Source organism: Piliocolobus tephrosceles, chromosome 7 (genome assembly GCF_002776525.5).
Source record: "Piliocolobus tephrosceles isolate RC106 chromosome 7, ASM277652v3, whole genome shotgun sequence".
NCBI classification, from domain to species: Eukaryota; Metazoa; Chordata; class Mammalia; order Primates; family Cercopithecidae; genus Piliocolobus; species Piliocolobus tephrosceles.
In genome coordinates, this window is record NC_045440.1 from 107,407,867 (window position 1) to 107,421,634 (window position 13,768).

A 13,768-nucleotide genomic window follows, 5' to 3' on the forward strand; every position below is an offset into this window, starting at 1 on the left:
AAAAAAAAAAAAAAAAAAAAAGAGTTTGAAAACCACTGCTTGAACCTCCTCATTTCACAAATTGGCACCAATGTCCAAATAGGCAAAGGGTATTGTTCCAGTCTCACAATGAGCATGTGTTTTCCTGAAGTGTCTACCTGTCACTCAAGCATTATGTGGAGAGCCCAGAAGCAGATGGAAAAGTGTTGTGCCACCCAAAGAATAATCAGTAATAAAGCAGAGTTACTGTTTACACCATAAAAACAATTGCATTACTTAGAAAGAATGTGTTGGAATATAAGATCAGGAAATGAATCTTGGAAAACCACTGCCTCTCTACAGAGAAAGGAAATCCAGTACATTAAATGCATGAAGAACCAGTCATATAGGTGAGAGACCAGGCTGTATGTACAAATGTGTTAAGAGCCTGAGTTTTGAATTAAGAAAGCCCTGAGTTTGAAACCCAGTCCTGCCACTTACTATGTAGCTCTGAACAAGCACTCACAGCCTCAGTTTATCTGTCTGTGCAAAAGTGGGAATAGTAGAACCTACCTCAAAGAGTTGTTATGAGAAGTAAATGAGATAATGTAGGCAAAGCTTTTAAAGGTGTACTTGGCATATAGGTCAGTGTTAAATAAATACTATGTTTAATAGCCAGAGAGGTTTTGGAAACCAAAAAAGGAGAGAGTATTAAAAAATAGAGATTGGAAAATCAATGTCTAATTCCAAAGGTAAGTGGACTATGATGAGGATTAAGAGGAGAAGAAAGAATTTTGGGGGGATTTCACATTCATAAGGTAGCTTCGAGAGTGTGGTAGAAGCAGAAGTCAAATTACAGTAAGCTTAAAGCATGAAAGCAAAATCTGGCAGAGGTGGCAAGAATTGTAGGCATGTATTTTAAGATGTTCTATATTGAAAAGAAAATGAGCGAGATGCAGTGGCTTGAACAGAAGGAAAGGTTAGCAGGGATTTTATTTTTAGGATTAAGTGTAGTTGAGGAAGGGAAGGCAGAAGAGAATAATAAATGAAGCAAGGTCATATGGGAAGCAGGATTACAAGTAGAGGCATCTCTGTAGGTGCAGAAGACAAGGACAAGTGAAGATTTAAATGTATGTTTACTTTAGAGATAGAATTGTGGAAGTTGAGAGAGTTCAAGGTTCATTTCCATTGTTTATGGAAATATAATGATAAACTGCTAAGATCAATTGTTTTAGTATTAAAGGTTCTAAGAAAGTAAGAAATTTTAAATTAGTGCTTTGGAAAGAAGAGATGGGTAAAAGATCAGTGTGCTGCTTGAATTACTTATGGTAGTTATGAGGCAAGAAAGGTAGCAAAGCCAATAGCATGTAATACATAATACATAATAAACATAGTGAATGGAAAAATGAATGGCATCCAATACATTTAATAAATACAATTAATAATCAAAAGTAATCTGGATCAGTTTGCTCTTAATTAAATGGAATTGTTAAAGTCCTTTGTAGTTATTTTTAATTAATAATAATTAAAAGAGAAATAATTACCTTATAAATTGCCCAACATTTATAAGTATTTGAAATTACTTCATTTATTATTTCCTTCTTAAACTTTCTGCTTATTTTATTTTTCTCATCTCATCTTTCCTCCTAAAAAAATGGTAAAGCATCTCTATCATATAACATATTCTAGATAGTGCTAAACATGTTTGAGTAATAATTGATAATGTTATATTTTTGTTGCATTTTATTTTAAAATATTTAGAATATATTAACCTTTGGCACTGTCATATTACAATGAACACTGGGAGGAGGGGGCAAGCTTTCCAATAACAGTTTCCATTTGCTTTGCTTACTGTCTGCCTGTCTTTTTAAATCTCACTTTTTAAATTAAACTATACTTTTTTCACTTCTTTCTTGAGTCTTATTTATATTCTTGTTTCTGCCATGCTTGCAGTCATTTTCTTACTCTACCTCGCTCCAGATACAGTCAGACCATTGACCATCATCACAGGGATGGCAGGTATATTTTTCTTACATTTGAGTCTGTTTGTGGAATTGCTTGTGCCTGTGTATTGATATGATGTAGGTCACTTGTATTTCTGTTTTTATGTATATACATATATGGTTGTTAATGAAATACAGAAATATCACCCATATAAAACAACATGAAATAAAACATATTAACTAATTGTAGTAGGACATCAAAAATACAGTGTCCCTTTTGTAAATTAGGATCATCTCTTTGGTGATTCTAAAAATTTAGTTCACCAGGAATTACAGTTAACTCTCTATTATCTATAAAGATAGAGTAACAGTATTCTCTTTAAATTAACTCCAATTGACTACTCACCTTCCTCAGCAGAGTCCATAATTAGGTATTTAGATGGCATAGGTCTTGAAAACTCACTTTTCCACCTCACTACTCCAGAGTAGAGGAATCTGTCCTTGAAGTGCTTAGGTTGAATTGATTTGTTTGTGGTTACCTTGTCAGAGGTGGCTGTGATCTACTCCTTTGTCATAGTAGGTAATCCATATCTGCAGAGAATACTGAGTCTGTGAGAAAACACTTGTTCATTTCTACCCTACCACCATTTCTCTTTCCAAAGTGGGAATTTGCAGTGAATCATAGATAGTACAGCTACAATGCCTTAAGGAAATATAATTTACATTGGAGGGAAATCTCAGTTTCCTGGCATGTAACCGCAAGAGGGATTAACTAGAAAGAGAGGTTAATCAGAAAGAAAAGGGAGAGAAGATCTCTAAAATTTGAAAAGTTCTCAAGGCTGTATGAAGATACAGAGATTTGAGCCAGTGACAACATTTGAGATCTTTTAGGTAAAGAAATAATGTGGGGGAAGTCTTAGCTAGTATAAATTAGGAATTATGTGCCATGATTGGTCACCTTGACTATTGTTTCTAAGTGATTCGGAGTTATGTGTGACTTCCTTCATCCCTATGAAATTAACTAAGAGTTGATAATAAGAGAGTTTATAAAAATTATTAAAAACTAATGAGTAAATTTGTAAGTATTTTATTTATGTGGGTAAAGGTGGAAGGAAACATAAGAGGTAATAGCAACTGCAATTTACTAATAACTTTTGTAATATCTTTCAGCAAATATAATTGAAATTTAGTGCCTTTCAGTTTATTATATGATAATAGTTACTACTATATTTAATTTTCTTTTGCAATTTTTTACTTTTTTGTTATTCTGCTTCAATCCTAAATAATTATCTTTTGTTGTTTTTTGTTTTTACTGTTGCTATATATTACATTCCCATTATTTTTTACTTTCAGTAATTATACATTTACCTTACAAAAATATGGAAAAGTAGTTATGTAACTGTATTTTGATAATTGGCTAAAGCCTTTTTAAAGGTGGGTGACATATATGAATGAGACATTACTGATTATAGACTTATTGTATATACTCTGGTGTCTCTTCATTTCATTCTAAGTTAAAATCATATCACATCACTTTTTCAATAGTTTGTATTTTCTTAGTTATCAACAGATAGGTTGTTTGCTTTATGTTACTTAGTTTCTCCATTCACCAATGTAGCTAGAATTAGTTCTTGATCATCTCAATTTTGCACTTTTCCCCAGATTCTCAACTTCAGCCTAATTGGCCCGTTTTGAAGAAGACATTTATGAATTGTCTTTCTGTGCCACAGTTTGGTTTGTGCTGAGGAAACAGAGATCATTAATGTTTATATTAAAATGTAACATGGAAAAATCTGTTTCCACAAGCAAGTTATCAAATATCTAATGGAGGATTTACTATGCATATTTACATGTATACGTAATATTTATTTTATATGTATTAAGGTATTTGCCTTGCCCTAGGACAACAGAAACTCTTGAGGGTCTAAGTCTAGTGATCTAGACAATATGGGTAGAACTCGTAAGAATCAAGTTCCTTAGTTTTTTTTTAAAATATTTTGTAACCATTAACCAACTGCTCTTCATCTCCTTCTCTCTACTATCCTTCCCAGTCTTTGGTAACTACCATTCTATTCACTGCCTCCATGAGATCAATTTTTTAGCTCCCACATATGAGTGAAAACATGCAATATTTGTCTTTCTGTGCCTAGGTTATTTCATTCAATATAATGTCCTCCGTTTTCATTCATCTTGCTAATCATCCATTTCATACATGATTTTATTCCTTCTTTTTTAGTTCATACTACGTTGTGTGTATATATATCACATTTTCTTTATGCATTCATTTGTTGATGGACACTTAGGTTGATTCCATATCTTGGCTATTTTAAATAGTGCTGTAGTAAACATGGGAGTGCAGGTATCTCTTCAACATACTGATTTCCTTTCTCATGGATATATACCCAGCAAAGGAATTGCTAGATCATATGGTAGTTCCATGTTCAGATTTTTAGGAACCTCCATGCTGTTTTCTATACTGGTTGTATTAATTTATATTTCCACCAGCAGTGTACAAGCATTCCTGTTTTTCTTCATCCTCTCCAGCACTTGTTATTTTCAGATTTTTTTTATAATAGGCATTTTAACCTGGGTGAAATGATACCTCATTGTGGTTTTGATTTGCATTTCTCTGATAATTAGTGATGTTGAGCATTTTTTTATATACCTGTTGGCCATTGTATGTCTTCTTTTGAGAAATGTCTATTCAAATATTTTATCCATTTAAAAAATCAGATTATTATTGTTATTTTGTGCTACTGAGTTGAGTTCCTTATATATTCTGGTTATTAATCCCTTGTTGGGTGAATAGCTTGCAAATATTTTCTTCCATTCTGTAGGTGTCACTTCACTTTGTTTATTGTTTTCTAAGCTGTACAGAAGCTTTTTACCTTGATAGAATCTCATTTGTGAATTTTTGCTTTGGTTGCCTGTGTTTTTGAGGTCTTACTCAAGAAATCTTTGCTAGATAGAAGGAGTAAAATATAGTGTTCAGTAGCACAGTCAGGCAACTATAATTAACAATAAGTTGCTGTATATTTTAAAATATCTGGAAAAGAAGATTTGAAATGTTCCCAACACAATGAAATGTAAATGTTTGAAGTGATATATATCCCAATTACCTAGATTTGATCATTATATATTGTATGTTTGTATCAAAATGTAACAGTACCCCATAAATATGTATAACTATTATGTATCCATAATTTTTTTGAAATATTAGCTTTCTTCTAATTTTACTACATACAAATGAATGTGTATTAGTTACAACACAATGTAATAACATGACATCCTTGAATCTACTACCCAAACCAAGAACCAGAACATCTAATTATGTATCTCACATTTCCCTGCACTCTCCTTTCCTATTATATCCCTGTGCCTCTTTCACAGAAGTAATAAATGCTATGCTGAGTTTGCAGTGTAACTTCCTCTTTTTTTACTTTTTTTAAGGGACTTTGATCATTTGTTATTTACTCTACTAACTTTCTAAGTTTCTCATCCTTCTGACCTCCATCCCAATCCACTTTGAGATTCTTGGACTAATCTTTTTTTGGACATGTGTTGAACATGTGAATGCTGACCTAGTAATCTATCCATTCTCCTGTATTTATTTCTGTAATGTTTTGTGCTTGTTATTTTTATATCTTGTACCTTTGTGTGTAATGCAAGTAAACACAACCACCCACTACCCTTCCTTGTTGCTGTCGTTTGTTGACCTCTTAGTAATATCATTTTATTCACGGATGATTTTAGAACCTGGCTTTAGTCTTCCTCAACATCACAATTCCTGCCATCAAGCCAGAGTAATGTTAGCCTTTACCTCAATAATGTATTTAGCACCCACTCACTTCCTAAAATTTCTCTAATGTAGTGAGTGAGCTTTATCTCCAATTCTACTTTGGTCAGTCACTCTCATGACCATACTTTACATTTTATTATCAGTAGAAATTGTTCTAGCTCTGAAATCTTAATTTGAATACTACGCTCTTGGACTCCTTTATTGCACACTTTTTTTCTTATTGTTTCATTATGTTATTTCTACCTCACTTGTTCTTCTGTCTCAGTAGAGAATGCTACTCTCTTGACCCCTTTATTTTCTTGCTGTTAGTCTCCATCTTTCTTTATCTACTTACATTTCCAGAAGTTGAATCCATTCTCAGAAATATCCTCAATGCTGTTGCTACATTGTTCTTCTTTTACGTATTTAACAAGGTTCAAACCTGGATTACTTTCTTTCTCTTACAGAATGGTTTTTGGACTAGATTATCCAAATTCTTACTTACTTGAGTCAAAATAATTGACCACTTAAAAATAGACAATAAAAAGTAACTTTTTCATTGAGAGCTGTGGGAAAAAAAAGTAGCATCAGTATCTAAGTATTCAGTTCTCTAGCCTTGGTTTCAAGGTAGCATATACTTTCAACTGGAAATTGTTTCCTAGGAATAAAATATGTGTTAATAGCTTCAATTGGGCCATAGTTTGGCTATATGATATCTGGAACTTTCTAAATGAATGGGATGAATGTAGTAAATTCAACATGACATCTCCAGTTATGCCCACTCCATTAGAAGAAGCTGGGCTTTCACTGGTCTGTCTACCGTAGTGTATAACATGAAAAATTATGAGGACTACCTCTTTTGGAACAGAAGAATAGAGACTTAAATAAAATAATGTTTGCTAAGCTTTTTTTATATTACTTCAAGAGACAATATTAACTAACAATAGAAATCAAAGCAAGTCTTCTGGCCAGGTTATGCTAACTAGTATGAAATAATATTTGGTTCATTGTGCCTTTTAAAATGCACTCATTTGAACAAACATGTTTAGGATGGATATCATGTTACCCTTTATTAATATCTCTTTATTAAAATATACCCTTTATTTTAATAAATATAACCTTTTTAACATTTACCTTTGTACCCTACTTATTTTTCTAGTACTCATCTCTGCTTAGAGCTATACACAACATATTAAGGAACTACTAACATCTATGGTGGGCAGCTAGATTTTTATGTAAAGTGTCATGGAAGAGACAGCAACTCAGCTGTATCTTAAAGAATAAATAGGAATTATTTAGATTCATGTGGAGGTGAGGGAGGATGTTTGTGACATTTTAAAGAATGTATGAACAGGGTCACAGAAGTAATAAATATCGTATTTTAGAATTGTTGTAACATTATTTGCAAGGTGGGAAATAGGAAGAAATGAATCTGGAATGATAGAGAGGGTTCCACTTATGAAGAATCTCTTGTTTATTATTATTATTATTATTGAGATGGAATCTCGCTCTGTCGCCAGGCTGGAGTGCCAATGGCAGATCTTGGCTCACTGCAACCTCCACCTCCCAGGTTCAAGCAATTTTCCTGCTTCAGCCTCCTGAGTAGCTGGGATTACAGGCATGTGCCACTGCATCTGGCTAATTTTTGTATTTTTAGTAGAGATGGATTTTCCCAATGTTGACCAGGCTAGTCTCGAACTCCTGACCTCAGGTGATCTGCCCACTTTGGCCTCCCAAAGCGCTGGGATTACAGATGTGAGCCACCATGCCCAGCCTGAAGAATCTTATATACTCTTCATAAATGTTAAGGAACTTAGATCAAAGACTGTAGGTTCTAGAGGTACCTTGAAGGAGTTTAATTAGGAATGGTGATAACAAGCTTGTTCACCTTAGAGTACCTACCTACAGACTATGTGAATGATTGATTTGAAGAGAAAAAATGAAAAGAGAGACATGTAGTGGATGGAAGAACTGAGAGAAAATAGTGGTTTTAATAAACTAAAATCAGCAATACTTGATAAATAATGGAATTTGGATTTTGAGAGAGTGCAGAGTCATGAAAAATTCCCAGTCTTATACCTTGGATAACTAGATTCATAAGGTACCTTAGCAGGGTCCAGGTGGGTTCTTAGCGGGGGAATCAGTTTAGGTGTGAGACAAGTTCAGTTTTGGAATTACTGAGAAAGCTAAGAGGAAACATCTAGCAAGGAATAGAGTAAACAATTTTAAAACTTGAAGTTGCCTAAGCTACACAGAGTAATTTCAGAGTAAATTCACTACTAATGGTAAGCAGTCATAAAAAGTAAGTGAAATCAGTCTGAGAAACAACCCATGAAATGAGGGCTTAGAAGTTTTTCCCTGCTTGAGAAACATTATCATTAAGTGGCAGAGGGAGGAAGAAGAACTTCTGAGCTACATAAAGAAAAATGAGAAAAGTGGAATGACGAGAGCTAAAGGAATAGTTTCAAGAAGAAAGTAATAACATTACTTTAAAAATAATGAATGAAAAATGCCTGTTGGATATGTCAAGTGAGGTGTCATGGATGACTTTAGCTAGGATAATTTTAGAAGGAAGGTGAGGGGGGAAAAAGCAGGTTGCAGTAGCCTAAGTATGACCAGGAGATAAGAAAATGAACTTATCAAGAAAGTGTGAAGGAGAAGAATTAGATAGCATATGTGATATCAAAAGATGTTTATTTCCCTTCGATTAGGAAATACATCCATGTGTTCACACACTGGAGCAAAGGATGTTTTAGAGAAAGATAAGTCAAAAATACAGAAAAAAAGAGAGAATGATTGGAAGAAGAGTCTTAGGAGAGGTAGGAAGTAATCAGACTAAACACACGGGTGGATTTTGTGAGCAGAAAGAAACTGTTATTTGCCACTGAGGCAGGAAGAAAATAGATGGGAGAAGTGAAGCTAAGTAAAAGGATACTAATAGAGAGAAATCAAGTTAGTTATTAAACCATTGTGAGTGTTTTAATGACTGTGTGAGTAGGAAGATTGGTTAGAAGGGAATCTGAGTGTTTTATGGGAGTGGTTCAGATGATCAGTCATAGAGTCCAGGGTGGATAAGGAAAGAAGAAAGTCAAAGATAGTGATATACACTGGCAGGAATTTGTGGGACTGATGCCAGAATAAAGTAAGGGTTATTGAAGTCTTGAAAATCTGGAGATTGGGGTTCATGATTGTTCAATGATTTTCTGCCTTTGCATTGAAATCTTCTAGCACTACCATAGTCAATCCCTAAAATTAGCAATGATTAAGGGATAGTGATTGGAAGTTGGGTAGATAATAGCAACCGGTATTAATAATGAATGTTACTGCCAAGTGGAATGCTTAAGAGAAGTAAGGACTATGTCCATTATGGTTCAGAGGGTAATAGTCAGAAGTGTCTCTAGAGAGCCACCTTCCCCTCCTGGATTCCTGGACTGTGAAATGTGAAAGAATAAGTAGCTTCTGCAGATGAAGGCTACAATGGAAGCAGAGGCTACACAGTTGAACTAAATGTTATTTGAGGCAGGAATATGCAAAAACCATCCTGCAGGAAGGTTGATGTTTAAGGAAGTTTATTAATAATGGAATAAGGGTTCTCAAAAATACAAAAGAGAATTAGAAGAGATTAAGAATAATGTAGAAGAGAGAATAGGAAATGAAGAATTTAGGGAGAAGAAGATACCAGGGGGCAGTGGGGATTGCCTTTTACTTGATAGCCAACAATCACAGAGATAAGATAATTGAATAGAACTGATTAAATTAAAATATTCTAAGTTAATTGTCAGTTGTTTTAATACCAGAACTGGCTAAGGGTTCCTGGAAAGGTTTGACCTGTGTCCAGATTAATGATGAGGGCTGCTATGAAGTTTGAAGAGAGGCAATGATGGTCTTATCTCAAGATGGGTATCATAACTAGAACCCTGGTTAAAGAAAGGATTCTGACAAAGCTAGTGGAGTCATGGTTCTACACATAGACTGTTTTCTTAAAGATTCCCTACATGGAAGGTAGTGCTGAGTGCTCTTAGTCAATGTGATGTAAGCAATAACACACTTTCCCATCTGCTATCATTTTTAATGTTAGTTTCTCTACTTTACCAGTCATCTTCTGTCCTCTTACAACTGTTTTGTTCTCCATCAAAACTAACTTCTTTTTACATTTCTGACTCTAGCCTGTCTTAGTTTCTCTGGAATTTTCCTGCATTTATTATTTCTTGTTTCTGTTGTATTTCAATCTTTCTTCCTTTACTGATTTTATTTCTCCTCAAATTACTGTTGAAGTTGTCTTAATAATACCTTCTGGCCGGGTGCAGTAGCTCACGCCTGTAATCCCAGCCCTTTGGGAGGCCGGGGTGGGTGGATCACCTGAGGTCAGGAGTTTGAGACCAGCCTGACCAACACGGAGAAACCCCATCTCTACTAAAAATACAAAATTAGCTGGGCATGGTGGTGCATGCCTGTAGTCGCAGCTGCTCAGGAGGCTGAGGCAGGAGAATCGCTTGAACCCGGGAGGTGGAGGTTGCAATAAGTTGAGATGGCGCCATTGTACTCTAGCCTGGGCAACAAGAGCAAAACTCCTCAAAAATAAAAATATAAATAAACTATAATAATAATAATACCTTCTTTCTTCAAGCTAACTTGAGAGTGGTCTATTTCTCTCTCTGTCTCTCTCTTTTTACTTAGGTCAGATATCTCGATTATGTGTTTTTACATATGCTTCCTTCACTCCTTCATCAGCTCCTAAGCCTTAACCTTCTACAGTTTGACCTCTGCCTCCAGGGCTTTACTGATATTATAGATATAAATATATATATTTGGGTTTGGGTTTTTGTATGTGCCTTTTTTGAGCTATTTAATTTCTGTTAATAGATCATCATTTCATTTCTGAGGCTGAAAATTTAAAAGGTATTTTTAATATTTAATTTATATGGTGATTTGTCTAACATTTTTGAGAGAAAAAAAATCCCTACTATCAAAGAAAACACAGTTCAGTGAAATTAGCAGGCTTAGAATAAAGACAGCCCAGTTCAAGTTCCAGCCCAGAAAATATCAAATTCTGTGAATTCGTCCAAGCTTCTGTAAGCCTTAGTTTGCTCATTTCTAAAGTCAGAGAGTTTGGATTATATAACTTCTGAGATTCCTTCTATCGCTAATATTGTTTGCATGCTTCTGAATATTATGTATGTTCTCTATATTTTATATTATATATTTTGTATATTGTGATTTGTAATGTTTGTCATTCATACCTTCTTCTCTGTTTCCACCCTTATTACTACAAGTCAGAGCCTTTTCCTAATCTAGCTCATTCTCTGCACTACTGTTGAATTATTCTTCTTAATTTATTACTTGGAAATTACCTTTGTTCAGAAGTTTTTCTTATTACTCTCATTGAAAATTAAACTGTTTAAACCTCTTAACTAGGCATTAAAAATTGTCATAAATTGATTCCGATCTAATTTTTTAGCTAACATTTTACCATATTCTACTTTATTATTCCTAGCCTTTCCATTGATTTCCCCATCTGTTTATGCATGGTGTTCATCTTTTTTACTACAGTCTTTACCATATCAAGCAGACTTATTTCAGATTCCCCATTTGATAGTTTCAACACCTATACCATCTCTTAGTCTGCCTCTGTTGGTGGCTTTGTCCTTGACAGGTGGGCCTTATTTGTCTTGCTTTTTTGTGTTTCAAATAAATTTGTGTTGAATGTTGAGATCATATCATCAGTAATAGTAATGACTGAGGCCGATAGTATTTATGCTTGAAAATGAGCACAACTTTTGTTCTGTTAGTTGGGGGGTTGGGGAGCATTAAGCAATCTTCAGACTGCTACATCTGAGTATGAGATTTGGACTGGTACTATGAAGTGACCGCTGCTGGCATCAGGCAACAGTGTATTTGAGAGATTTGCATTATACCCATTTCTCTATCCACATAAAAACAGCAAAACAAAAGGAATGCTGGTGAATTGTTCAAAATTGATCAGTAAACTATTGAATCTGTATTCTAGCTTGAGAGCCATACCTCATCAGATATACTGATATAATACAATAGCAATTCATAACTATATTGTTTAGAGATATACCTTTAAAAATGTTTTCTATTTTATGGAATCTGAGAATCTAGGAAGTCATAATCAATATCAATACGTTGGTGGAATAACTTTAATTTTTACGTTTGACAAATCATTATTAAATTTGAACATTCACTGAATATGGGAACTACCTATTTCATAAAAATAAGGATTTTACAGGTAAGATGTAATATTATCTCTCAGTATTCTTAAAATTTATATTTTAAAGATGTATTAATTTGTTCTGCATTAATTATGCTGGGTAAATAATCCTGCTTTGTGGTTTTATTTCTGTTACTTTTTAAATACAAATTAAGTAACAATGAAAATTATAAATATTTAATATACTCAAAATATCTTCAAAATATTTACATCTTATATGTTTGTGTGTGTGTGTGTTTAATAATACAGTATATGTTATTGTTCAGTATTGTATTTGTCCCTAATTTTCTTGAGGAAAATGAAACATTTGGTCATTTCTTAGTGCAATTTTCAATAATGAATATATTTTTTAAATACCTTTGTAGATGTGAGAATACTTCTCTTTTTGATAATAAAATAATAGGCTTGTGGGTAATAGTAATTTTTTTCCTACATGAATGGTGTCTTGCTTTGTCACATCAATATATATATTATACCATTTTCACATTTTAGATTGTTATTAACTTGGCTGACTCTAAATATTGTTGTTATTATTGAATAAGCTTATTTACTTTTGACTAATATAGAGTCTCTACATCTAACTCAACAGAAAGATTCTGTAGAATAATGCTGTTATGCCCAATGATAAATTAATCTCCAAAATAATATAATATTCCTATTTGTGCACAATACCTATTTGCTTATTCACCATGATTTCTATGACAAATATTTTGTATCTTGCAATCCTCTTAACATCAGAAATGATGCTAAAATAATAAGCTAGAGTTTTTAAAAAGTTAGTCTTGCAATTAGTGATGAACATGAAAATTGTAATTTTAAAGTTGTCATAATTACTTTAAATTATTTGTTATATATAAATATGTATATATGCTATATTATTCTAAAATGTTTCATTTTTAATGTTTTCTAGTATATTTTATCATGTATTTATACTTCAGTTATGCAGTTAACGCCCAGAAAATCTGTAGATATTCAAGATATTTTAACAAAAATGAAATGTTTCTGCTGGGTATTTTTTTTTTTTTTTTTTTTTTTTTTTGAGACAGAGTCTCACTCTATCACCCAGACTGGAGTGCAATGGTATGATCACAGCTCACTGCAGCCTCGACCTCCTGAGTTCAAGCATTCCTCCCACTTTAGCCTCCTGAATAACTAGGACTATAAGTGTTTGCCACCACACCCGCTAGTTTTTTTTTGTATTTTTTGTAGATATAGGGTTTCACCATGTTGCCCAGTCTGGTCTCAAATGCCTAAGCTCAAGCCATCTGTCTGCCTCAGCATTGAAAGTGCTGGGACTACAGACATGAGCCACTGTGTCTGGCACTTCTGCTATTCATCAGCTTGTTCTATACAGTATGGATATAGAGAAGTCATTTCTTGCTCCAAACCTGAGACTATACTTGTCCTTCAGAGATATATCCAATTTTTTTGAATTTAAGATGTCAGCTTTATAAAGGAAAAGAATAATTCCTAAGTAGCTTTACTTTTTACAAGTTTACTTTTCAAGAAAACCTATTATATTTACTTATGACATCTTTCCAATATAAACATGAAATAAGTCTGATTTAATACAGACTAGGTTCTGAGTTACATATTGGGAAAATTTTCATTGATTTCTGAGTTTTAGTATTCTTAGTATTTATCATACCTGTAGAGATACTCTGCATTGAGCTTACTTTGATCTGGAGTTGTATCATTGTGAAAGATATGGATGGATGGATGGATGGATGGATGGATGGATGGATGGATGGATGGATGGCAATAACACTGGATTATAGACAAGAGTGCCGACTGACCTCTTCTTCCCTAATAGAGGGAAATCCCTTGCAAGACAGTTCCCTTGCATACAATCCCTTG

At 33.7% G+C, this 13,768-nt stretch overlaps 1 protein-coding gene across 22 annotated transcripts in view; it reads left to right on the top strand.

Moving 5' to 3' along the window:
- Positions 1-13,768, top strand: part of RIMS2 (regulating synaptic membrane exocytosis 2) — a 775,110-nt gene that overhangs the window by 506,018 nt on the left and 255,324 nt on the right. For 7 of the 22 annotated variants that reach the window (XM_031935887.1, XM_031935885.1, XM_031935882.1 and 4 more), the window contains one exon: positions 1,912-1,977. The exons of the other annotated variants lie outside the window; for them this stretch is intronic. In XM_031935887.1, coding sequence (XP_031791747.1) covers positions 1,912-1,977 — 66 coding nt within the window. The remainder of the gene's footprint in view (positions 1-1,911; positions 1,978-13,768) is intronic. 22 annotated transcript variants of the gene reach the window in all.